This window comes from Cetorhinus maximus, chromosome 18 (assembly GCF_964194155.1).
Source record: "Cetorhinus maximus chromosome 18, sCetMax3.hap1.1, whole genome shotgun sequence".
Classification (NCBI taxonomy): Eukaryota; Metazoa; Chordata; class Chondrichthyes; order Lamniformes; family Cetorhinidae; genus Cetorhinus; species Cetorhinus maximus.
Genome location: NC_135896.1, coordinates 24,240,321 through 24,267,924, shown reverse-complemented (window position 1 = coordinate 24,267,924; position 27,604 = coordinate 24,240,321). Strand labels below are relative to the sequence as shown.

The 27,604-nt window shown below is 41.2% G+C and overlaps 1 protein-coding gene across 2 annotated transcripts; it reads left to right on the top strand.

Moving 5' to 3' along the window:
- Positions 1-10,147: 10,147 nt before the first annotated feature.
- On the top strand, positions 10,148-24,396 carry chga (chromogranin A). 2 transcript variants are annotated; one of them, XM_078562193.1, is made up of 7 exons: positions 10,148-10,691; positions 11,078-11,124; positions 11,245-11,338; positions 11,665-11,733; positions 12,964-13,041; positions 13,538-14,514; positions 23,908-24,396. In XM_078562193.1, exons 1-7 carry the CDS (start codon positions 10,646-10,648, stop codon positions 23,989-23,991), a joined length of 1,395 nt encoding a protein of 464 aa, XP_078418319.1. In that variant the 5' UTR covers positions 10,148-10,645; the 3' UTR covers positions 23,992-24,396. The 2 variants fall into 2 exon arrangements, with proteins under 2 accessions (XP_078418319.1, XP_078418320.1); XM_078562194.1 differs by lacking the exon at positions 12,964-13,041 and having other exon boundaries at positions 10,408-10,691.
- Positions 24,397-27,604: the final 3,208 nt, after the last annotated feature.

Sequence of the window (27,604 nt, the reverse complement as noted above, 5' to 3'; positions counted from 1 at the left end):
ACTAGATGTTAGATAAGCAATCTGATAATTTAACAACAGTGCAGGAATTGAGAGAGAGGTGGTGGTGAGGTAGAGCTGGGTGTCATCAGCGCACATGTGAAAACTAATGCTATGCTTTCAGATGATGTCGCTGATGGGCAGCATGTAGATGAGAATAGAAGGGCACCAAGGATAGATCCTTGGGGACATTAGGGATAATAGTGCGGGAGGAGGAAGAGAAGTTATTCTCTTATTATGTGAGAAGAGGAGGAGCAAGTGATTCTCTAGCTGGAGAGTCAACCTAGTTTATCTGTTTAAGTACTGGAGTGGATCTTCGTAGCCATTGTCTTAAGGCTCACAGGAAAAAGTTCTACAAAAAAAAGAGATAAAACTGACCTTGCTCCATTCCAAAAGAAAGTTTGATTCCATTGGCTAAGGAATCATAAGTAAAGGGTGCTGCTGATTTGGCTGAATGCTTTAAAAGCCATTATGGTCACAGAATAATCAGACGTTTAGGTGTTAACAATGAAAGGTTTCCATAGAGAAGATATTTCCATCACGTCACTGGCTGCTTTTTACCCATCATGAATTCAGAACGATAGTCCCATTGAAGCAACCTCTATTCAAAAATAGCACATAAAATCTCACGCATTATATTTGCATCAAAGTCTTTTAGAATTGCTGAGTGGTCTATTCTTTTGCCCCTTAGAAATATAATCTTTTCTTTAAAAGAAGACAGTTTGCATCATATTCTACATTCATCCATTAAAATTCATTCATTTACTGGACAATACGACAGTGTTATGCGTGTTTAAAAACCATTATTTTGGTTGCATTAATTCAAAAGCTGAAATAGGTTACTTTCTAGGCTCTGACTGTGAATAAATAAATTCACAAGCCAGGCCATGTTGAATGTGTGCTTGATATTTTTTGTGGAATAAAACTACAGATAACCTCTGGCAAGTTGTTTGCTGTTATCATTCTGAAACTAAGGGCAACCACTATAAATGGACAGTTAATTATTCCAATGATCCATTGTGTTCTAGGCTTTGTGCCATATGAAATGAATCATATTTGTTTATTGGACATCTTCAAGAACCAATCCATAATAGCAGAAATCTGTCTGCCCAGCTGAGAAAAATTAAGTCTTTGTGTTAACCAGAAGAAATATTTTATAGAGATCGCAATGCAGTGATGGAAGAAAAAATGCTTTAGCTGATAGGTCATAGTTTGAAAATACCAATGCTACCTCAGAAATCAAGGATGTGTAGCACTAGGTGATTTTTCTCGAGCTAATCTGTGTTTTATAAAATTAAGATGCTTCATTGCGCGTTATATTACAAAGATGTTTACCATAGGATTCTGAAACATCTGTATCTATACATTGCATAGTGTTGATTCAACACATAGGGGATTCCTCCACAATAAGTTTTTATTAAAATTACAAACAAGATCTTCTAAAAAGAGAACATTAGGAAAGAACCATTTTATGTGGTTTTTTTGTGACAAAGGGAACCATAATATTGAAGATCACTGTATGTCTGGAAGCCATGTATTGAGAAATGGGAATAATTAGGAGCACTGTTCAGTCAATTCTAAATTTTTCCAAATGACTACTGGGTAGGTCTGTTCTTTTCATGTTATCTCAGATGCTATTTTAATCAGTCCTCGAATATTTTCTCTTTCGCTGGCAAAACTATTCACTTTCACCCATGATCTCTGCAAATGTCCTGAGCATGGTCTAAAATTTTCTATCTAGGGTATGGTAATTTTCAAACTGCTTCTTGCAATATCTGGCTCTGTATCTTGTCAATCGAGTGCACAGTGGCAAAGTAATGTCATAGGGATATATTTTACATGTCCCTATTACTTTGCCACAGTAGTGGGGGAGCACATAAAATAGGGCAACTGTGCACCCCAACAACTTCCCACTCATTCCTGAGCTCACCATCATAATATTGGGGTGGGGGTGGGGGGTTGTGGTGTGGTGGGACGGCACTGAAATCAGCAGCCCACCCATGGTATTTAAATAAATAATCATTTGGACTTGTTACCAACACCAGCTTCTGGGTGGGGGGGGGGGGAAGGAGGTTTTGCCCATCCATCCGACCCCCCAACAATATTGTGCCCATAATTTCAAATTTAATCTAGAACAACGATGTCCCACATACACCTGTGGAAATGAGTTCTTGACATTCTGCCGACTTCCCTATCTCAGCTGTACCAGTATGAAAAGGTGCTGAGTGTAGCCGGGTAAGTTTCCCACCTGGCGTAATGATAAACTCAGGGAAGTAGAAAGTCGCTTCTAACTTGTGAACTTCCAGGTGGTTCAGACAAGAACACAATAGGTTGGAATTCTGGGAGCATGCCATCTACTAGGTCCAAGCTGTACTGTTTAGACTAGGGAAATTAGAAACAGGTGAAAAAAATCAGAAATGAATCCAGTAACATCCCCCCCAAAATAAATTAAAATTATGCATTATTGATACATATCCCTTGGACCTGGTTAACTTTCAAGTATATCATTTATTTATAACAATGTATTAGCGATGGCTATTCAGTAAATCTAAGGCTGGTAAACTGCAGATCAGGTTTTCAGTTAGGCAGCAACTTGCATACAATAAAATAACAAGACAGAAAAAACTACAACTGCTAGAAATCTGAAATAAAAACAGAAAATTCTGGAATAAAAACAGAAAATGCTGGAAAACCCAGCAGGTCGGGCCGCATCTACAGAGAGAGAAACAGAGTTCACATTTTGAGTCCGTATGACTCTTCTTCAGTTCTAGAGCTGCTGAGCTTTTCCAGCATTTTCTGTTTATATTTCAGATTTCCAGCAACTGCAGTATTTTGCTTTTATTTCAGAACAGGCCAGTAAGAGAATACAAGTCTGCTCCTTTCATCAGATGTTTATTTTGAGCTTTTTCCTTTGTTTTTATAATCTATACATTTACACTTTCTGGCAAACCTTAACTCTGTTACCCAGGATGGAGATTAACACTTGAACATGCACAGCTTCTCCCTCAGTGTGCACAGCTACATTGGAATCTAAACACTTAGACCAATTGCCACTTGGTATAAAAAGCATCCAGAAGGTCCAAGATATCTCTGGGTACAGTTTGTACCTGGCTTGACACAATACTGAAGAACATGGAGTGTACCATATCCTGGAGTCTACTGAAATTAAAACATCGATCTTCAGGATACTGCTGCAAGGCCTTCACGAGAAAATTCATAGAGGCATCAAAAATCTTTTTTCATGTTTTTTGAACACTTTCATTAATAGTTCATTTATACTGGAGATGGGAAGTGGGGTGTGTAGGTCTACAGCCACAATCACTATTTTTTGTTATTCTGCTTTTGATTCACTTCTGATTTTTAAGTCAACCTGTAATGAATCTTACTTTGTAGACATTGATCTTAACCTGGCTGTGAAAGAAAAAAGCTCAAAATAAACATCTGATGAAAGGGGCAGACTCGTATTCTCTTACTGGCCTGTTGTGCATTTCTGAATTTTCTGAAATAAAAGTAAAATACTGCAGGTGCTGGAAATCTGAAATAAAAACAGAAAATGCTGGAAAAGCTCAGTAGCGCTGGCACTGAAGAGGAATCATACGGACTGTGAACCTGGCTGTGATTGCGCTTTGATTGATTAATCAATAATAATCAGAAGTGATTTGTCTTCCCAAGATTTGTTTTCCGTATTGGCTGTACACAGCTGTTGTTTGGTCTACTTCTCCGTTTTCCCACTAGACTACTAAAATAAAAGTTGTTTTTTTCATGTATCAGAAGTCCTTTCTTACCAAGGGGAATTTTTACCAATTTAGTGTCCTGTCGTGGGACAGACTAAGTTGGGGTTATCCATTTTGGGAAGCTGACGTGGAACTATTATACAGACCCACACCGATCCACAGGGGACTCCCCACACCACCACCCCCACTGACTGCTCCCCCATGGGACTCACCTACCCCCACGACTGCACCCCCCTGATGGGACACCCCCACACCCCCTGGCTACCCTCACCCATGGGTCTCCCTCACCCCCGCAACTGACCCTACATAAGATTCCCCACCCCCTGACTAACCCCCCAATAGGATTCCCCCCCAACCATTAAATACACCCCAGGTCCGACCTGGCCCGACCTTCACCCCCCCACTCGCCAACTGCCCAACCCTCCCCGCACTGACTATCCGACCCTCTCCCACCCACCGAGCACCCGAACCCCACCCATCTGCTGTCTGGCCCCTCCGCTCCCTACTGTCCGCACCCCCTGCCCAACTATCTGACCCCCCTCAACTGTCTGATCCCTCTCCCAGTCCGTCCGACTGCGCCCCACTCTCCCAAGTTCTAACCAATGGGTGAGGTTCTAACCAATCACCTGACAAACCTACCTTCTCTCTGGCTTGAAAGTGGCTGCACCTTTAAACCGACCCGATTTAGTGCAGCCAGGTGCCGTAAAAAAAGGTGGGTGTGGCCTCCTCGCACCCCAATCTGAAACCCTCGACAGAAGGCTCTGGGAACCCACTGCCCTGCACAGTTCTCACCCGGCCTGAGTCGGAAGGTCAAGCGAGACAGGATCAAGGAGATTTGATGGTTAAAAAAAAGTAAGAGCAGCGTGCTAATCCATAACTTCCTCGGAATGGCAATCAGTGTCGGATTGCCACTCCATGCCTAATTACTTACAGGAAATTTCTTCCATGCCTGCCTTGCCCGACCTTCTAACTCAGGCCATGAGATCCAGGCAGTGCAACTGTCTCTGAAGCCAAGCGTGGCAGTCCGGCAGAATTGGACAGAATACACCTCCACCCCGCTTTTTACAGCACCAGCTGCCATAAACCAGGTAAGTTTAAAGGCCCCATTCCCCAGAGCAAAGGTAAGTGCCTAAGGTAAGTGGATAGGGTTTGGGGGTTGTGGGGGATCAGAGGTCGGGTAGGAGTAGGGGCAGGGGTCAGTCGGACACTGGAAGGGGAGCGGACGTTGGAAGAGGGATGGGGGGGTGTTGGATATCAGAGTTAGGGGTTTCGGACATTGGAGTGGATGTGGGGGAGGGGGTTAGACATCAGGGGTGTGGGGAGATCAGACATCAGAGGGGGTTGAGGGAGATTGGACAACAGGGGGGGTCAGACATCAGAGGGAGATGGGGGGGTCAGATATCGAGAGAGGTTGGCAGGGGTGTTGGAGGTCGGAAGCGAGGTCCAGTCAGGTCAGGAGTGGGGTAGGGCCTTCGGGAGGGTCATGGGTGTCCGGTCGGGTTGGAGGGGTGGGGATTGAGTCAGGTCAGGTTGTGGGGATTCCCATGGAGAGTCAGGGGGTGGGGAATACCGTGGGAGGGTAGTCGGGGGGTGGGGTGACCCTGGGGGGTCAGGGTTGTGGGGGGTAGTCCCACAGGGGTCAGGGGTATGGAGGGAGTCCCATGGAGGTGGGGGGAGGGGGTGATCTGTGTCTTTACAATAGTTACCCAGAAGTTAGAAGAGGTTTTAATTCTTCTTTTTCTGAGAAACTATTTGTGTGACACAATCAGAAGCATCCGAACTTTGCGATTTAAATCACATTTTCAGATGGCTCCCAATGTAAGGCAATTGCCCAGAGGAAGTTTGAGTTTCTGGGCAATTGTTGTGCAAACCCTTACCTTCCGACAGAGGTTTCCCAGCGCATCTTTAGGGTAGCCCCCAAATCCAACACTGGGGAGCTCAGAAGTTACGGCCTTAGTGGGGGGCATAATTCTGACTTTGTACAAAAGCGTAAAATAGGAGCTAGTGAATTAGCAGCTTGTTATACATTTCTCCATGATATAGGCGATTCGTTGCTATCATCCAATTCACCCAATCGAGCAAGTCAAAATTATGCCTATCAACAAAATTCACTTATTTCCTGAAATAAAGTGTACTGTACTTCCTGGCAATTACCATCAGGCTGCAAGGGCTGAAATTGACAGGCAATATTAATGCAACTCATGTTTATTAAAAAACCTAATTCCCAGTCCCAAAACTGTAACTATCAATATCAGAGCTCATTGGCACTCAGCTTTAAATATGCAAAGTGGATCTTCACATCTTCACAGCTGGAAGACCAAATTTTGGAATACTCACGTGGATTTTCCAACCATTATGAACAGAAGGAACATTTAGTTCCATTACCTGTACTTTTTTGTGTAAAGCAAGATCAAAAGCTAGACAAAAGCAAAATACTGCAGATGCTGAAATGAAAACAGAAAATGCTGGAAATACTCAGTGGGATTTGCAGCATCTGTGAAGAGAGCAGCAGTGTTAATGTTTCAGGCCTGTGACCAGTAATCTGCTCAGATCATTGTTCATAATTCAAGAAAACTTTTTTCACACATGCACAAGCATGTACCCAAAGGAGCACAAACACAAAGATAGATGAGCATACAGACACAAATACTACATATTTTCAAAATTATTATATTCATATTGGTTTCATATTGAAGCCTTTCTGTATGTTTGCATGAGTATACCTAGGCATGTTAGTACATCTACATCTGTGTATGTTGGTGCATGCCTTTGCAGCTGCATACAGGTTTACCCAAGTGCATTGGTGGACATGCATCCCTACATACCTGTGTGTGTATATATCTGTGTGCATGTCTATGTTTGCACATCTGTATGTGTGCAGTACATGGCCTCAAACCCACAACCTCTACCACCTAGAAGGACAAATGCAGCAGACACCATCTTCACAATGGATTTAAAGTGTGTGCTAGCAATGCTAGTGCTCATTAATGAAGCTGCATGGTATGTTGGTGGCTAACGCTTGACCTAATGCCCTCTCCTAACAGTACCCAGCTGACTGACAGTAAACAAGTCATTGTTAAGGATTGAGTGTTACTTGTGGTATACCCACATTTTACTTTTCACTTGCTACTAGAGATTTCAAGGGGACTTTCGAAACACATTGAGAAACACTCCAGAACAGGTGGTCGAGGCTTCACCAACATTCTATCTAGATTTATTCCAAAAATTCTCGGAGGCCTTCACCAAAAAAAAGCGTATGGCAAGTTCTCTGCTACTCTACCTTATTAGACACCTTGTAGGGGTCACCAGGAGAAAGGGAGCACTTGGTCATGAGCATCTTGCTGGGGTGTCCCCTTCCTCTAGACGAGGAATAGGAGAAAGACATGAGGCCAGGCAGCGAAGCACTATCTGAAGCAGGGGAGAGGATTAGAAGGTTAAGAGGGACTCCTGCCCCCACCTCCCACCCTGGTGGTACAGACCATCCCCCTCCTCCTCAAAATGTCCAGTGCAGCTCCTAAGAACCTTTGTGCCTTCTCCTTCTGTCCTTGAGCCATCCTGAAATGTACCTTTATGTGTCATCCAGCATATTCCACACCTTCAGTGGAAATGAGTGCTTGAAGCCCACATATACTTCTCAACAAAAAATGCTTTGAATCAGCACTTGTGTGTCCGCTTCTGTGTCTTCAGGCAAGTTCAAATTGTGGTAGTCAATAATTAAATTCAAAATTACATGCAAAAATGAGACTTTCACACACCTTATTAGCACAACGCACAATTAGTCTGTTTTCGACCTTACATTAAATTAAGAACATAAGAAATAGGAGCAGGAGTAAGCCACATTATTCCACATTATCCAGTTTGTTTTATTTTTAAAGCACACCCCGACATGATTGCTTGTTGAGGGAGATTGGCCCTCTGATCCTCACCAGAATTTTCCAGCTATCGCACTACATTGAGAAATCCAGGCAGAACCAGGTTTTGCCCCAGTTTTCTGTCCAGCAGGTGCATTGAGGACACAATAAGCCCAAATTAAATTATATAGCTGCATATCATTTAGACTACAAAGTATCGCAAATTTCTCTGAATTGGTTGGATTATTGAATAGCTTATTCTTCTTCCATATTTATTTATGTTCTCTCCAAGGTACTCCTCGGGCTGATGAAAAACTTTTAACTGTCACCAAGAACAAGTTCTTGAGTTCTTTCCCTACAGAGAAAATCAGAACCCAATGTGGGCACCATGTGAAAGTTCTTTAACACATGTGGAAGATCCATGGAACATATCATTTATACTAATGTCAGAAAAGTAAAGAATCTCATAAACCATTATTGGGGCAAGTGTTTTTTTTGCAGCAATTCTATTATTGTTCAGCTCTCTAAAGAAGCTGGCATCTTAACTGCCTCAATTTTATTTATATAAAAAATTGCTGTATTCAGGCAGCACATCGTGCAACTGTCTGGAAGTGTCAACATTTCTGAGCTTGTCATGGGAGGATGCACAGAGGCAAATCATTTGATTATGGGGATGATTTTTCAAACACATTCAGCATTATATTGTTCTGGATATTCGTTGATTTTCCACTCCAGTTAGATACTGTTTGCATTTTTACTTCAGTTAGTTATTATTGTCAAATTGTTCCCTCATTCCTAATGCATGAGGAAAATTCCAGTTCATTTGAACTGACATAAATTTTACCAATGATTAAAGAATAGCCTTTTCTTGATTTAGTTATTCTGGTACCTGGATCTGTTCTTTTTTATTATCTTTACTGGATGCCCATATCCCAAGATGTTGTCAGCATATTCAATAGTTATCTGTGTGCCTACTTGACTGTCAGTGTAACTGATGTTCACAAAGAAGTGTTGGCATCTTCTGATGTTGAGAATGGATATTGATATTTTTTACTGTATGGTCAGTTATCAAGATTGAGTGTAGTCAGTCTAAAAGGCACAGGTCTGGTCTCAACAGGTAAAGCATGGTGGTGGTAGAGTGGTGAGACTCAGTTCCCATTCCTGGCATCCTACCTGCTGAATTCCTGTTGTACGGAAGATGTGTCAGGTGAATATAACACTGTTAATCTCATTCTCTGAGATTTATTTCCCCACAGATCTAATTTCTATCTTTTTTCAAACTTACAAATGACACTCTGATAATCACACCAAATTTCAGCCATTTTAATCCTTTTCCATGAATGGGTCAAACTATATTATTGAATGATCAGATCAGGGAGAACAAAGAGAATATTTCATGTACGGTCCTTGCCTATGAATGGTGCTTGTCCTGTTGAATATTTCCAGCATTTTAAGTTTCTTGTTTCACATTGTGAGCAGCTACAATATTTTGCATTTTGCACAATATTCAACTTTCTGACTGAATAAAAATGTCTTTTGGAACCAGTTTCTACCAATGTTTCCAGCCCTGTAAGAGCACAGTTATATAACTGCTGAAATTTTGGCCACTTTGCTGCTTAATCAGCAGTTGCAAATAATAATACAATTATCAGATCAAATAAATGATCGCTTAACAATAACATTAACATTTTATCCAGGAACCCTTTTTTATTTTCTTTCCAATTTTCTCCTTTCCCTTCTCCCCCTTTCTTCCTGGCTACGGTTCCATTGATAACAGTATCTCTGGTAACTCTTCCAATCGCCCACATGAGGGCCTTGAGATAGTAAGTGACTCTATTTATCATTTATACTCAGAATTACAAAACCAAAACAATTGCTGTGAAAATCGTGAACTTGCCCATTGCCAGTGATGCTACAGTGAACAGCCTGTTGTCCTGGTGCCAGAATCTTAAGTCTGTGTTATACAAAGGGATTTTTTTTTAAGATTGTGGGTTCAAGTCCCAATCAAGGATTTGAGTACCAAAATCACAGCTAACACTCAACTGCACTACTGATGAAGTGCTGCACTGTCCGAGGTCTTGTTTTCAAATGGGATGTCTGCCCTCTCAAGTGGATGTATTTCAAAGAGAAGAGGCATCATTCCAGGTGTCCTCGCCAATCAACATCACAAAAGCAATTGATCTGATCACCACCACATTGCTGTGTGTGGGGGCTTGCTGTAGCAGCCGTATTTCCTACAATACAACAATAACTGCACTTCATAAGTACTCCATTGGCTGTAAAGCGCGTTAAGATACCGGTGGTTGTCAAAGCCACTATATAAATGCAAATAGTTCTTCTTAAATAACAAACATTTTGCATAACAATGGACTTTAAAAACGGCAATGATTTTGGGGGGAGGGGGGATTTGGAATACTCAAAAGTCACTACAAAAACATAGAAAACAATATTCTGTAAATAAAATAAGATATTACATTTTAAGGCTGATACGGAAATGCACAGCTAAGCCTCCAAGTGTTGAAAGCTTGTATTTTACACTTACAGCTTTTGGCCTCAGGATGCTCCAGATAGAGTGGGCATTTTGTTTGATTACGGTGAACCTTCAGACAACAGTAGGCTTTTGTTTTAACCTAAAAAGCTATCACTTGCATAATGTGTGATTTAATAGTGGGCAAAGATTAAGCAAGTCTTTTGCCTGCTATGGTAAGAATAGAACCGTTGGATGCTAGGTGGTTTCTCGGCAGCTTTGCTCACCTGGATTGGCTCTTGGCTTAGACGCTGCTGGGATTTCAGTTGATCCTGTTCGATGTCACATCCGGCTGCTGGGATTTAAAGCTAGGGTTGATGCTGCAATTCATGCTGTTCGCAGAGTCCTGCAGCAGACAGGCAGCTCAGCATAACCAGTCCTTCAGTCTCCAGCCCCCCAACTCATCGCATCGGATTCTCGTGTCTTTTACCTTTTTTTAAAAAATTCTTGAAGGGGAGGGGGTACTTTACGAGAAAACACGGGCTGGGGACTTTGTTGCATCTCTTGAGTATATTCACGTCCTGCAGGGAAAAAAAATGATAGCATTGGGATTTTTCACTTTCCTTTTACTTGCGATTCAAGGTAAGAACGTTTAATTGTTTCCTTTCTGGATCAACTAGATTTCCTGTGATTTGATTTTTTTTTTGTTGAAGAAAATGAGTGGTTAGAAATCCCGAGTTATGGAGAGGCGGGTATGACCCTTTCAGCACCAAGGACAGAGGAGGACTGAGAGACGAGGAGCTGCCGAACGTTTCCTGCTCGCTCAATGTACTCTCTTTGTAGTCAATGACTTCCAGATGGTTAATTCTTCTAGAAATAAAATGATGCTGTTGCATGGTGTGTCAATAAGAAATTAAATGTTTATTTCGCTCTTTCGAAACTCCAATTCTTGATCTGCTCGCTCCTGCAGGCAGGTTCTGAAATTTCTCTCGAATGGACATTTCCCGTTGTTTTTCTTTCTATTACAGCTTTCTCGTCTCCTGTGGCCATTGAGCAATCGAAAGCCGACGCCAAGGTAAGGTAGTCCCCGGGCGGTTGTTGTTTGACCTCTTTTTGACCTTGGACGTCTTTCCCTGGGGCGGTGGGGAACTTATCCCCAAACAACACTAACAGAGACTTGCTTTTTGCTGTCTAGGTGATGAAATGTGTTGTAGAGGTCATCGCCGACACACTGTCTAAACCCAGCCCTTTACCAATCAGCCAGCAATGCACGGATGCTCTCAGGGGAGGTAGGCTGATTTCATCACATCTCATTCTCGATCACCCTTTCATCGTTAAGTTCATTATGAAATCCACTTCGTATACAGCTTGAACATCACTTTCCAAAATGTCTTGCTTTCAAAAAGAAAACTATTTCTTCTTCTGTAAATCGATTGATCGTTATGAAGTCGAAATCCATTTAATCTTTGCTAGTGTAAATCTTTTTCTAAAGCTATTTACAGTTTAACTGATTGAAATCTACAGCTCTTTGCTCAATCGAAACCCAAACTAAGTCAAGCGGTCACATTCTTGGATTTTAAAGTTGATTAGCTTTCCCATTCTGTGCTCTTTGCAGATGAGAGAATAATCTCTGTACTTCGACATCAGAATCTGCTGCGAGAATTACAAGAACTTGCAGCTGAAGGTACTGCTCAGTGTCTGCATTTGTGTAACTGTAAACCAGGAGACTTGTAATGTCTAAGACTGAGTCTGAAATAATGCCAGACTTGCAGACTGTAACACACTAAATGCCAATCTAACAATCCCTGTGCAGTACCTACTTTCTCCATAAACTCTGCATATTTTCTGTCCCTAAAATGATTGGGAGGAAAAAACAATTTTGTAGCTGTGGCTCCCTATATAGATGTTACCTTCATGTAATAACTCACTTTGAGAGTTTTTAATTAAAAGTCACAGTGACTGCTGCCATCTCTTTCTGGAGATACTTCCAGTGAACATTACACACTTCAAATCAAACTTGACCCAGATATGCATTCGACTCTAATGAAATCAGGATTCAATAAAGCACTGGATAAACTGCAATAGTGGGTTAGAGGTTAGCTTTGAAGAAGTGTTTTTTTTTTGTCTGCTAGATTTCTAGCATAAGAGAGAACCTGTCAGTATATTTAGAAATCCCCAAACAAGCCACTGAAGAACCTGTAAACATCTGTAAGGGTTTTGTTCACCCAATGTTGAGTGCACATGCTCTCCTTAAGGACAAATCATGCTTAGCCCAAAGGCAGAAAGCTTAGAGATATTTTGGCAGAGTCACTGGAGTCTTAGCAGCTAAAACAGTGCTGTTTATCATTGCTGCAACTTCAGCCAGGACCATTCTATCTGCTGGGGTACTGCCTTACAGGATTAACTTTAACAAAATAAGTCAATATTTCAAAATAACTACCAATGTTTGAAAAGTTGAACAAATTACCCAGCTTTTGCCATGCACATTAGTTTAGTAGTCCATACTTTACAACACAGTTAGCACAATTAAACACACAGATGACAATCTAATGATACAAGGAAGATTGTACCTAGGCAATTATAAAGACATCTCCATTAATGCTACTGAAAACTGATAGTAATAGAGAACCTTCTTAGGTTACTGTGATTTGCTATATTAACTGAGAACATAAGGCACAAGTAATACCGTCCTCAAGGTGAGCACAAAATATTAGAATCTGATATCATCAAGGGCACAGTAAAATGGGAACATCTGAGAAAGGTCATGCCAAAGAGGATGATACTCTCAACCATCCCCACAATGCACCCCCCTCTACCCCCCACCACCAAAAAAAAAATCCAACTAGCTCTGGATAGGATCATATGGTTCGGTACTTTATTCCAGTAACACATTTTCTTTGAAATTTTGGTGCAGGGGCCAATGCGAAAGTGCTACAAAAAAAGCAGAGCAATGATTTCAAGAGTCACATTGACAAAAAGATACCATCAGCAGGTTAGTGTAGAAGTAACCCACCTAATCCTTGGTGCACATTCAGAGTCTCAGTGTAATTCAGATGCCTATTCAGTTGCAGACCATATATTTATTTGGAATAATGTAACATTGCTTAAATAATATTTGTGGCGCATTGCCAGAATCTAGTTGCATGCTACAGTAATTTTAGTTTACAAATATCTGATCACTGAGGATAGCAGAGACTATTTAAAATAGATTACATTGCTTGAAAGTGATATCAGTGATTTCCTGATTCGCACAGTTACAATGTATAGATAGCTCTGTGTCATCATTTTTAGAAAATGGAAGTAGCATTAATTTAATGTGATAATGTTAAGTGATAAATAGTGAGGTTTTTTCTGTCTTTGTTCCCCTTAGGAATCATAGTGCTTAGACAAGACATGCTTGTCCCAGAGTGTTATTATGACAGCTGAGTAAAAGCAATTAACTAAAATGAATTCTTGAAAGTTCACTCACTATATTGATTGCTCTGCAGATAAATCACATGAGAACCCCACAGAGGAACAGCAAGGATCATCTGCTGAGATCTTGGAAATAAAGGACAACCAGCATCAGGACAGCATAGAGGGGACACAACCAAATGTGAATGGATACAGCTTTCTGACCACAAAGGATAAAACTACAGATTCAAACAGTGCTGCAACTGACAGTAGAGAAATGGCAACAGAAAAGGAAGATGCAATAAGAGATGAGCCAATGAAGAATGGCTCCTCTGAAGATGAGTCTGTTGTGGAGCAGTCCCAGGATCAGAGCCGAAGTGAGGTGCATAGTCCAGAGGAAAGTGAGCAAAGTGAAGGTGCGTACACCCATGAAGAGGAAGTGGATGAAGATCAAATCAAAGAGAGTGAGGAAGAGGGTGAGGAAGAAGGCCACAGTGATTACAATGACAGTAAGAATGAGGAGCTAGCTAATGATGAAGAGCCTTCACAAGAAGATGGAGAAACCAAGGAAGTGGACAGAAACCAAAGTGAAGACAATGAGCTTTCAGAGGTGGAGGGGGATGGGACGGTCTCAGAGGAAGAAATGGTGACCAATGAGAACAACATGAGCCACCGGAATTCAAAGGATGAAGATATAGAAGAGGATGAATATTCAAATATCAGTGATGAAAATGATGGCTTATCTGAAGAAGAGTGGAAGGAGACAAAAAAATGGAAGAAGACGGGTGAACTGGTCCCTGAGCGAAACTCGAAAAAAAGTGAAGAAATGAGTGATGAAGACAGAGGTGTGTTAGATGGAAAAGGTAAATCTACTGGACCTGGAAATCCCAAACCACACAACAAGTTGAGTCATTTCCAATTATCATTGGGGAACAGGCGATCTCACTCTGAGGAAGAAATTAGGCAGAAAGGGAAGAAGAAACCCATTCCATCATACTTGGTGCGAAAAAGGCTTGAAATGGAAGATAAGAAAGAGAAAGAAGAGGAAGGAAGTGCCAATAGGAAAAATGAGGTTTGTCTCATTTTAAGTTTACTTTAACTTGATCTACCGTGGTGTTTTCCATTTGTGGTGATCTGAATCACGGTCATGATGGTGAGCTGCTAAAGTGGTGTTATCTCATAGTAAGTTTGTTTCTGTAAGCCACTACTCCCTTTGGGGTGGGGTGATAAGGGGTTCTTCTGTAGATTTGCAACTACTTGTAAGTTCCCAATCCCCCTGCCCTTGGGAAGAAGCCAGATCGTCAATGTCAGAAAAACCAAAGCAATGACTATCTTTCATTTTGATGCTTTGAAGCATGACAGACTCAGACCGTGTGCAAGACATGTCCACCTGTATAGATCTTTATTAGCAGGGTTCATGTGACATTGCCTAGTCAGCAGCAATGAGTTGTAATTTTGGAAATCGATGGAAATGGAAACCATGTGGGTTTGTAATGGATGATTGATCTGCTCTGCCAGTGCATTCTCCAAATGGTGAATGGTGTTTTATATTAAAAGTAGTGTTAGGGACAAAATATGTGACAGGTAAATCACAGAGTCATTACAGCGCAGGAGGAGGCCATTCAGCCCATAGTGTCTGCACCAGCTCTCCAAATGAGCAATTCACTTAGTGCCATTCTCATCCCTTTGCCCCATAACCCTGCATATTTTTCCTTTTCAAATAGCAGTCTAATTCCCTTCTGAATGCTTTGATTGAACCTGCCTCCACCACACTCTCAGGCAGTGCATTCTAGACCTTAACTTTGCTTCTTTTGCTAATTACTTTAAATCTGTGCTTTCTGTGATCCTTTCATGAGTGAGAACAATTTATCCTTATCTACCCTGTCCAAACCCTTCATGATTTTGAATACCTCTATCAAATCTCCTCTCAGCCTTCTTTTCTCCAAGGAAAACAGTCCTAGCTTCTCCAATCTATCTGCATAACTAAAGTTCCTCGTTCCTAGAACCATTCTCTTGAATCTTTTCTGCACTCCCTCCAATGCTTTCCCATCCTTTCTGGAGTGCAGCTCCCAGAACTGGACGCAATACTCCAACCAAGGCCGAACTGCTGTCTTGTACAAGTTCAACATAACCTCCTTGCTCTTGTACTCTTTGCCCCTATTAATAAAACCTAAGATACTCTATGCTTTATTAACCACTCTGTCAGACTGCTTGGCCACCTTCAGTGATTTATGTGCACAGGCACAAGATGAATCACTTTACATTTCTCTGCATTGAACTTTCACTTGTTCCATCTTCTTCCTTGGTAAAGACAGACGCAAAGTATTAATTTCATACCTCAGATACACTCTCTGCCTCCATGTGTAAATCCTCTTTTTGGTCCATAATCAGCCTTACTCCTCATTTTACCACTCTTTTACTATTTATATGCCTATAGGAGACTTTGTGATTCCCTTTTATATTGGCTACCAGTGATTTGCCACTTGTCCGCATATTCCACCAACTTGTCTATGTCCTTTTGAAGTTCTACACTCTATCCTCCTCACAGTTGACAATGCTTCCAAGCTTCGTATCATCCGCAAACTTTGAAATTGCGCTCTACACACTAAGGTCTAGGTCATTAATATACATCAGGAAGAGCAAGGGTCCCAACACTGACCCCTGGGGAACTCCACAACAAACCTTCCTCCAGCCCAAAAAACATCCATTAGCCACTTGTTTCCTGCCACTCAGCCAATTCCGTATCCATGTTGCTAATATCCCTTTTATTCCATGAGCTATAAACTTGCTCACAAATCTGTTGTGTGGTACTGTATCAAATGCCTTTTGGAAGTCCATTTACACTACATCAACAGTATGGACCTCATCAACCCTCTCTGCGACCTCTTCAAAAAACTCCAACAAGTTAGTTAAACACGATTTTCCCTTAAGAAATCCATGCTGGCTTTCTTTAATTAACCTGCATTTGTCCATGTGACTATTCATTTTGTCCCAGATTATTGTTTCTAGAAGTTTCCCCACCACTGAAGTTAAGCTAACTGGCCTGTAGTTGCTGGTCTTATCTTTACACCGTTTTTGAACAAGGGTGTAATGTTTGCAATTCTCCCATCCTCTGGCACCACCCCTGAGTGTAGGGAAGACTGAAAAATTATGGCCAGTGCCTACGCAATTTCCACATTCACTTCACTCAGTATCCTTGAATGCATCTCATCCAGCTCTGGTGCCTTATCAACTTTAAGTACAGACAGCCTATCCAAAAACATCCTCATCAATTTTAAACCCTTCTAGTGTCTGAAGTATCTCCTCTTTCACCATGGCCTGGGTAGCATCTTCTTCCTCCGTAAAGACAGATGCAAAGTATTCATTTAAGACCCCAGCTATGCCCTCTGCCTCTTTGCAAAAATCCTCTTTTTGGTCCCTAATCAGTCCTACTCTTCCCTTTACCACCCTTTTACTATCTATATGCCTATAGAAGACTTTGGGATCCCCTTTTATCTTGGCTGCCAGTCTCTTTTCATACTCCCATTTTGCTTCTCTTTTTTGCTTTTTTCATTTCCCCTCTGAACCTTCTATATTCAGCCTGGCTCTCAAATGCATTTTCTATCTGACATCTGTTATAATCACACTTTTTCTTCTTCATCTTAATCTCTATCTCTTTTGTCATTCTTTTGTCATCCAGGGAGCTCTGGCTTTGTTTGCCCTACCTTTCCCTTTCAAAGGGATATACAATGACTGTGCCCAAACTATCTCTTCTTTGAAGGTAGCCCATTGTTCAGCTACTGTTTTTCCTGTCAACCTTTGGCTTCAATTTATTCAGCCCAGATCCGTTCCTAGCCCATTAAAGTTGGCCTTCCTCCAGTTAATTATTCTTACTCTGAGTTGTTCTTTGCCCTTTTTCATAGCCAGCCTAAACCTTATGATACAATGATCACTGTCCTCCAAATATTCTCCTACTGACACTTGATCCAAGAACCAGGTCAAGCAGTGCCTCCTTTCTCATTGGGCTGGGCACATACTGCTGTAGAAAATTTTCCTGAGAACATTCTAGAACTCTTGCCCCTCTTTACCCTTTAAACCACTACCCCAGTCTATATTTGGATAATTAAAGTCCCTGATTATAACCACTCTAAAAAGTTTGCACCTCCCTGTAATTTCCTTTCAAATTTGTTCTGCTACATCCTTCCCACTAGTTGGTGGCCTATAGACTACACCAAGCAACATAATTGCACCTTTTTTGTTCCTTAGCTCTAGTCAAATTGATTCTGTCCTTGAACCCTCTGGGACATCCTCTTTCTCCAGTACTGAAATGCTCTCCTTAATCAATGGCCCCGCCCCTCCCATTTTTTTTTCCTTTCCTATCTTTCCTGAACACTTTGTATCCAGGAATATTTAATACCCAGTCCTGCCCTTCTTTGAGCCAGGTCAGTTACAGCCACATCATATTTCCACATGGCAATCTGTGCCTGTAGCTCACCAATCCTATTTACCACACTCCGGGCACTCATATATATGCACAGTAGCCCTAATTTAGACTTTATTACTTTCTCCCTTACTCTGACCCCACCTATTAACTTGCTATTATATGAACATGTGAACAAGGAGCAGGAGTGGGCCATTCAGCTCCTCGAGTCTGCTCCGCCATTTAATAAGATCATGGCTGATCTGCTAGTAACCTGAAATCTGCATCCCACCTACCGCCGATAATCTATCACCCCCTTGCTTACCAAAAATCTATCCACTTCTACCTTAAAAATATTCAACAACTCTGTTTCCACCACCTCTTCAGAGAGCGAGTTCTAAAGGCTCACAACCCTCTGAGTGAAAAAATTCCTTATTTTAGTGCTATCCGTCTCTCCCAGTATTCTGTGCACCTTGGTATTCCTCTCTGATATCATGTATTGGTTCCCACACCCCTGCCAAGTTAGTTTAAACCCTCCCCAATAGCACTAGCTATTAGGAAAGGTATTACCTGAAATGAGTGTCACAGCCAATTTCCTATTACCAGTAGATGTTCCATGGTATTGAACGGGGTTGAAGACGTATGGGTCAAGATTAAATTCAGCCTTTAGGTAAAGCAGGATTAGACTGCCAGTAACAAGTGTAAGAAGACCAAGGAAATATTACAGTATTGGAGACCAGAGAGTGGTGGTATGGACAATGGGGAAAATAGAGCAGGGTTATTGGTTAGGGGAGGAGGTAGAGCATAAAATCAACGAGCAGATAATTGCTACTTTTAAGTGAGAGCAATGACTTAGCTGCATAGGTTACCAACATGGACACCAATCAGACCTGAAAATAGGAAATATGGGGTTCCATATGGCAACCAATGGACAGGGCATGCAACTGCAGATAGACTCAACCCAAACTTTTTAATAGGGAATTGCAGAATCATGTGCTTTTACGACTGATAGTGTGACTAGGGGTCGAATGAATAAATGGAGAATCCTATTAAGGCAACACATGCAGGCATCATAGATCATTACAAGTGTAATGTGGTGTGGCAAGAATTAACATTGGGAATTCCATAAATAGTATGACATGTGACCAAGCATACTTATATTTATAATGCATAGATAAAAGTACAGTGAAAAGGGGCAAGGAAGATTAAGAACACAGTATGATCGGCTGGTGTAATCAGTCACAAAATACCAAACAAAAATGATAAAAATTAAAGTGGCCACCATAATTTTCTTTTATTCAAAGTCTTAATATTGCAAATTTCTTAGGTTATAATGGGAAGGTCATTTCTCCATTTAGTAGAAATATTTGATTACAATCTACCATGCATTCATTTGTAATAGAAGTTAGCAGTTATTTTAAAAAATTACATAAGAATCGACAAGCTAAAGTGGGTCACTTCACCCTGTACATATTGTTTAGGTTATTATTCTAAAAATATAGCCAATTTATTAAGTATTAGTTAAACCATTTCTAAATACAGTAACCATCAGCATCAAACAGTGAAGGGGTTCAAACTACATATATAATGAGAGAAAAGCTAGAACATTCAGTGCTACCAAGGCTGTCAATTTAGTTTTATTTACCTGTGAAGGCTTACTGAAGTCTATATCTTATTGCCACTTACCCTTAATGTAATAGTTGGTCACTCCGTGTCACGTGGCAACAATGATGTTGGACAACCCACAGATCCACACAAAGAAATTGAAGAGAAATTATGATATCAGTAGGCTTAGCGTCAGGAACACAGGTGATGGGTAGAAGTTGTAGAAGATTAAAATATGCACACAGAATCATGAGATGAGCTTTACGTGGGTGTCAACACAGTTTTTCTTTAAATTTCAGAGCGTGAGATGTACCTGCACAAGTGAAACTGATAATGACAATCGTAGGGGCCGATTGTTGATGGCCTCACATTTGGTCATACTTATCAATAACAGCTTGCATTTATAAATCGACTTTAGAATAGTAAGATTAGATAATTGGCCATTGTCCACAAAGGACTAAAAGAACCTCTCTCCATTTGAGGGGCACCACTTCACAAGTGTGGGGTAAGGCAATGAGGTAGCCCTCTGTGAACTACCGCAGCCACTATGAGGATTAAACCTGAACTGTTGACATAGTAAAACATACCAAAAACTTCACAGGAACATTATCAAACAAAATGCAACATACAGCCACATAAAGAAATATTAGGCCTGGAAGCACGAATAAAGAGGCAAGTTTTAAAGAATGCCTTAAAGTCGGCGAGAGATGAGGGTTTAAGGAGGGAATCCCAAAGCTTAGTGCCTAGGCAGCTGAAATCATGGCTGCCAATGTTGGAGCATTGAACATGGGGGATGCGTAAGAAGCCAACATCACTATTGCCAAGAAATCTTGTATATATATGCATCTGTATTATGTCCAAGTTCTCTCCCCTCCTGGGTGTTAAGTCCTCCCGGAGGAAGGCTGCACTGCACTGGGCTATTTTTTCGTGGAAGCAATGCAACCAGGCTGATATGGTCTTCAGTTGATGTCCACAAATGGGCAGGTCCAACATGCTCCTGGTTAGTAATCAGGAACGGAAATTATCATCAAGGCCAATTGTAGTGCCCCATACCACTAACCTGACTGTGATCAGCTAGCACCAGAGGTCAAGGATTGAACCAGGCACCTTTCTGATCTGTATAGTTTAGACGCTCACTGAATAACAGAGTTGACTCATTGGAGGCGCTTTTTACCCTGATAGTTTCCAGAAAGCACACATACTAGAAAGAGAGCATACACACTGAGGACAAAGATATACATAAATCATTGCTTGTTACAATTCCAGCTTAACAAATGGTGGTGAGTTCATATCAAGTGTATTTTCCATAAACCACCACAGCAAAATATGTATTTTATTCATAAAATAGGCATACAAACATGTGATAAATACATGTCTCTGTTAAAAAAAATGTAATTTCATTATTTTCAGCCTCAGTTGCTTCATAAATGTGGCAAGTTGAATGCAGTGAGGTGATATAGCAAAGTGCATCAGCAATGCAAGTCCAAGAGCAAAAGGCACAACTTCAGGGAGGCAGAATGTGTGCATGCAGAATATGATTTTAAATGTATGATTAAGGATACAGTCCAATTAACGCTGCCAGTTTTGTGTTGATGGAAAACACTTTCAGCTTTGCACCAATGCTAAACTTGTGAAATGTAAAGCTAGCATCGTGGCTTCAAGTGCCTCTGAAGCAAAGTGGAGTGGAACTACCAACTCATTTCACTTTGTTCTGTTGTCACGTTGAGCCCTGAATCCCCAGTTGCCGGCTGCGTTAACACTGTAACTATAGCTTTGGCGCTAAACCAAACCACTTTACAACAATACTAGAGTTGAATGTGAATTCAATTACTTGTAAGTGGCTAAATAAATTGCATTCCAACATCAGTGGTATTGCACTTGATGTATTTGAAGATTCAAGAAAAGCATGAGCACCAATTTGGAAACACAGCGTGTGCTTGTTTTTTTTCTCACTTCCTCAGTTACACCTTTATACAAATGCATCAACAGAACTTATATTCAATGCAGTTTGTCAATGTGCCCCATTTGGCCCACATTGTGAGGCTGCTGAAGGTTAACCTGTATTCCTCACCCATGTTTCTACTCATTCCCCCTATTCAATGGTCCAGTTGAGATTCAAAGTTCATTGTATAGATGGCAGCATTGAAAAGGATGAACTTCGCCCTCTCCCCCAAAGTCCTCCTGTGTCGCACAGTTCACCAATGCTCCGCTAGCTAACCCTATTTCATTTTTTAAAATCTTAATTATCAAAAAATTATACATCCATTGCTGATGTCCTGTGACATTGCTTTTGGGTACTCTGGGCGCTGAATCATGATTGTATTGTTTAGTGAAGTCCCATTCGAAGCTGAGAGCAGGGTTAAGTGGAGGACTGGGATTGAATGGCAGCCTCAAAAGAAGGGGAGAGGGGGAGACTGGGGAGTGGATACATAATTTTAAAATTAAAACCACTGAACCTGAGCATTGAGATTGTGTCAGTCATCCCTCTTCTGTGAAGGTATACTTAGAGGAAGACCCAGGTAAATATTATTGTAAACTTAACTCCAGCAGCTGCAGGGTAATGACAAAAGAGGGCATCATGGAGAGAGGTTGAGAGGGTGGGAAGTATTTTACTCCCCAGTTTATTTGTAATAACAATAAGGTAAAAATTCTTTTAGCTGATAGGACCAGTGGCTAATTTGATTGTTTTCCATCAACTTGGAATCGTTTGTTTCAGATTTCACCTCAGCATGGAGCAAATATGTAAAGTTTCTCTTCCTTTGACCATCTATGGACTGTAGCTCCTTGCAAATCCATTTAAAAACCCTTGAAAGAGATAGGTTCAATTATGTGCATCCAGTCTATAATGAGACATTTCCAATAGCTGTACCTCTATACATACTTTATATGATTCTATTGCTTGTGGATAATATGTCCAAGGTGGCAGTGGTTTACAAGATAATGCAGTGTCAACCCTTAATTCATTGTCATTCTTAATAATGGTGAATGAAATTTGTTCTAATGGACTGATGTAAGACAAAATATTTGAAGAGCTAACATATACTGTATGCATGAGGCAGAGAAAATAAAATTATGGGGGCTAAGGTCAGTCTGATGGGTGAACATATTTATCATAGTAGACTGCTGATTATGGCATATCCTAACTCCAACTCGTGGAGAAACATTTTTCTTAAGCAACTTAATAAAATCCGGAGAATTTGAATAGAAGCCAGTCAAAGTTAATCTATGGAAACAGTTGAGATAGAATTTCAACTTTCATTAGTGTTTTTTCAATCAAGTGTTGTTATATTTATGTTCACCAACCAGTACTTCTCAGACTGACCCTAGTTTTACCTATTTCACTAATGTTTCTTAATCCAGAAGTACAATAGATTGCCAAAACCTTAAGTGAAGTAAAATAAGAGCATTACACTTTGGGATTAAATTGGTATAAATTTGGCACTAAGGCTGTACAAATCAATCATTCTTTTCTTACATGGATCAACTCCACTTTGTTATTTTTAAAAATATATTTGACATGTAAAGTCTTCCAAGCATGTCCTGAGTCCATCAGAGTATCAATTGTAAATTACAGCTAATACTTGGTCACTCAGGATTTTATAATGAAGGTAAGTAAGGATTTTGTTTCAAAGAGTACCTGAAACTGTTATTGCATCAAATTAGATCAGAATGTATGAATGTTTTATCAGATGATTTTTCAAACTTTATCAAGTAGATAGTATTGAAATTTCTAAGAAAAAGCTCTATAGATATTTATATATGATTAAAAATTTTGCATAGAGTATGCACTTCCTGTCCATAAGCCTAATTTTCTGCTGTCACAATTTTTGGTCACAAAAATTTTTCCATCATCAGTTACCATTGTAAATTGCTCAGTTGAAATTTCCCATTCAATTTTGCCACATCAACTACTCCTACGTAGTTGCAGGATAGTTTCAGGCAGGCAGAACATGTGCATGCAGAACCTGATTTTAAGGATACAGCCCAATTAACGCTGCCAGTTTTGTGTTGATGGAAAAGACTTTCAGCTTTGCACCATTGCTGAAGTGGCTTTGTGGAGCCAGTTTCAGAAATGTCCCACTTCTGTTACTATGGCCGTAATTTTACAGTACCCTGCAGGTGGTTTAGCAGATGGAGGGGCCCACAAAATTCTTGGGTTGCCTTCCCCGCCACCTATCCGATGGCCCCCAGCCTGGCTGCGATATAATGGACTGCAGGCAAGGCCTACTCTCATGCTAAATGAGTCCCTAAAGTGGCCACTGTCCACCCAGCCAGATTGGACATGGATGGGAAGCCCAGCAGGTAAGCCTGTTTGGGCCTTGGGTGGGGAAGGAAGGTCGTGAAAGGTGCCATATAAATCCAAGTCATCCTTTTCCATCTGTGAAACGATTGTTCAGCAATCATCTAGAAATTCCCCTCTCAGGAATAACTAACACTTAGGCATGTCTAATATTTTCCCAGGAGCAGGAAATGGAGAATCTTGAAGCAATTGAAAGTGAGCTGGAAGCCATGGCACGGAGGTTACATCAAATGCTCAGGAATTAAATCCAGTGCTACAAAGCTCAGTAATAATGAAGCAACTATCAGCACCTTCGTTTGATAAGTAATATTTTAGCTTGTGCATCAAAATCATCAGTGCTTTCTAGGGGTCTACATTCTACTTCTGTTTCTCTTTCTGAGGTGCTGGTAAACGCTTGCTTACTTAATCATGTTGCATCATTTAATCCTCCCATTGCATACTTTTTTTTCTACAATAGCTAAATCCGTTTGCAATATTTTACTTTATGGTTTAAAATTCTATGGCTTTTTAGAATACCCTATGGAAGAAGTGAAACTCAAGTTAAAATATTATTGTACTTGGTGAAAGTTTGTACCAAGTCAGTCTAATTGTATTGTACATTCTATACACAATTTATGTAATTAAAATAAAACAACTTTTACCCCATGGTCTTTTCTTTATTCCTCTCATCCTCATTTAAAAAAAGATTAAAGTAGAGATTTTGAAAAGTGTAGATGAGTAGAGGAAACTTGGTCTCCATCTACACAAATCCTGAAAAGTGGCAGGGCAAGTGATGTGGCTTAAAAAGTAATTGGGTTTATAATGTTATGACCACAGCCGATGTTAAATGCCGTGCAAATGAAATCACCGAGGGAAACTTGGTTTACAGGCCGTACCCTTTTTCTAATTCTGAAAACGAGAAGGGGATGTAGTGAGTTCAGCAGTAAGAAGTCCAGTAACACTTTTACTTGTAATTTTTAAAATCCCAGAAGTTTTATTAACAAGCATAAAAGAGAACTTAAGCACACAAGATTACAGATACACAATTAAACTTAGGGCAGAATTTTGCCGTCGGTGAGCAGGGGGCAGGGCCCACTCGCTGACGTGTAAAATGATGCGGGATGACATCGGGTGGAAGGTCAGGGCCTGCCAGGAGCCCCGGCGGCAAATAAAGAAAACATGAAACCTCATCCAGCATGCAGGGTTTTAAACCTTTTAATAAAGTTAATCTGTAAATTATGAACAAGTCCCATCTTATGTGACATTGTCACATGAGGGGGACATGTTAGGGAATTTCTTTTTTCTATTTTTAACATTTTTCAAAATGCAAGCAATCTCCGAGGCTGCACTTAGCCTCAGGGAGATATGCGCTCTTTCGTGCGCATGTGCGAAAGAGCACACTCTCGCTTTTAGGGAATCTCCCCTGCCCGCACAGGAAGCGCATAGCGCTTCCCGCCGGACGACACACTGGGCGGGCCTTAATTGGGCTGCCCACATAAAATGGCGGTGCGGCCCACTTCGTTGGCAGGGATCGGCTCCCCGCCCGCTGGAGATTGGGTCGGGCCCGCCCGCCCGACAGGCAGAAAATTCTGCCCTAAGTCTTACAAAACATTCCCTCCAAAATACTCTCACTTGGTCAGACCCACAAGTAAGCATCTTCTAGGCAACACTCCCTTATAGATGTTTCACTTTTAAAAATCCAGTAATATTACCCAAGACAAACTGCTGTAGCTTCAAGGCCTACCGCATGACCTATAATTCTTCCACCCCGCTAAGAAAGTCCAAACTTCAGAAAAAATCTGCTTTTTTGCAGCCCAAGACTTTTCTGGCTTGACTGGATGGTGGATTCAAATTGCATCCTCTCCCAGCCACAGCTGCAGTTATAGCTCCAGCTGCTACATCTCACATATCACAGCTCAAAGGTCCAACAGCTCAAACAGCTACTGCCCACCTAAACTCTCCACCATAACTCTAAAATACCTTTTTTTTGACCCTTTCATCTCAGGTTCCATTGTTTTCACACATCTTTGAAACTCAAATCCTTCCAAATATAAGTTCTTTCATCTTTCCATCTTGTCTTTGCTTTCGGGTCAGTAAAATATAATATCCCCCCTTCTATTGACCTATGAAACTCTTGCAGGATGCAAACACATCTCTTGACACCTCTGACTCCCATTTGATATTCAAACAAACTCTCCACTTATCTAAAAATGCAAATGTTAGATCTAACCTATTCACTTGTACCTCAGGCCTAACACCTCTATCCTTTTCATGTTTTACACCCCCCCAGACAACCTGTCTCCTATTAATCTCTGCCCAGCTTAATTAAATCAAGCCTTTTCACAGAATAACACAATATTCTCCAAAAATATATTTAAAAGACCCTTTCTCACAAATAGAGGCATAGAATATAAAAACAAGCATACTCAAACTTTATAAATCAATGGTTAAGTCTCAGCTAGAGCACTGTGAAAAATTCTGTACACCCCACTTGAGGAAAGATGTAAAGGCCTTTCAAAGGATACACAGGAGGTTTTCCAAGATGTTACCAAGACTTCAGTTCTGAGGAGAGGTTGGACAAGTAAGGACTCTGATGGGACCCAGCAATGCATTCCTACCTGCTTCACTGGAAAGGTGGTCTTGTTCCAGGAGGCTGCAGATGTCAGCAGCAATCTGCCATCACACCTGAGGCACTGGTGCTCAGACATGTCTAGAATGCTGATCCTCTGCCTGTAGGCCCTGCATTAGGGATCTTGCGTCCTTCCAGCTGGATCTCATTGCCCATCCCCTCTGCCCCGTAGAGGCTCATATGGCTGAGGCGAAGGTAGCTGGTTCTGCTCTTGCTGCTGAAGCAGCTGCTGGTGGTGTGGCCCCTGCTCTGGGCACTCAGCAGAGGTGGAAGGTGAAGTTTCCAAAGCTGCTCTCATGCTGAGATGAAGGCTGGCAGCAGGGAAATGCAGCTGAAGCTGAGTGAAATACTGAAGACATGAAGTGCTCTCCAAGCAGTTGACAATCACCTGTCAAGCAGTGAGAAGCTCAGAGAAGAGCTTCTTTGAATGGCTGCCTCTTACCTGGCCATGGCTGAAGCTCTTCAGTGTAACTGATCAAAGCCTTCCCAGCTCATCAGTTTCACCAGAGGAGCTCTTCCTACTGTGTACTGGCCTCTGTGACCCAGGCGAGTTGCTGATAGTTCTGCATTTCCCGACCTGAGGATTAAAACAATACCTTAATTACTTACCTGACAAATCCAACGGGGTTTCCCACTCACCTTCAATCCTGCCTGCAGCAACTGGAAGAGGGCAGGAAGATGTGGGATCCTGACCCAACATCAATTTCAGGAGATTTAACTCTACACATGCACACACCCACACAAACCTGCTTCCAAGTGGCTGGGAAAATTCCCCCCATTATGTTCGTCATTCATAGTTATGGCACTCGTATACCCTTATATGTAGTATGTTGGTAACTGCCAGATCTATACTAACACAGAGAAGCAACTGCCCGCAAACAATGCTTCAAATATGTTCATATCATAGACACTGGTCATTGTTCTTCAATCCCCAGGGAATCAGATAAAAGGCAAAGGCCTACATTGTGGGGAAGGAAGGAAGGAAACCCGACTGAATAACTGGATACAAATGGAAGGCCAATATTTGAGAACAAGGCGGCAAGTGGGTAAATTGAATTTCACACCTGTTACTGAATTTGGTCCACTCTCAAATGCCTTCTTTGGTAATTAAACAAGAAGGTCTTTTAAGAGCACACAATATATGGGATGAGGAAAGCCATCTTCCATAGACCAGGCAAAATATATCACACATATAGTGCCCCACAGGTATTTAATCTCCTTGGGGCAGAATCTTCTGCCTGTTGGGTGGG

Bases quoted from the DNA above. Each gene is read 5' to 3' on its own strand.
- chga (XM_078562193.1), top strand. From the start codon at position 10,646: ATGATAGCATTGGGATTTTTCACTTTCCTTTTACTTGCGATTCAAG. The intron at 11,125-11,244 runs GTAAGGTAGTCC...TTTGCTGTCTAG, and splicing joins AATCGAAAGCCGACGCCAAG to GTGATGAAATGTGTTGTAGA. The intron at 14,515-23,907 runs GTTTGTCTCATT...ATATTTTCCCAG, and splicing joins GTGCCAATAGGAAAAATGAG to GAGCAGGAAATGGAGAATCT.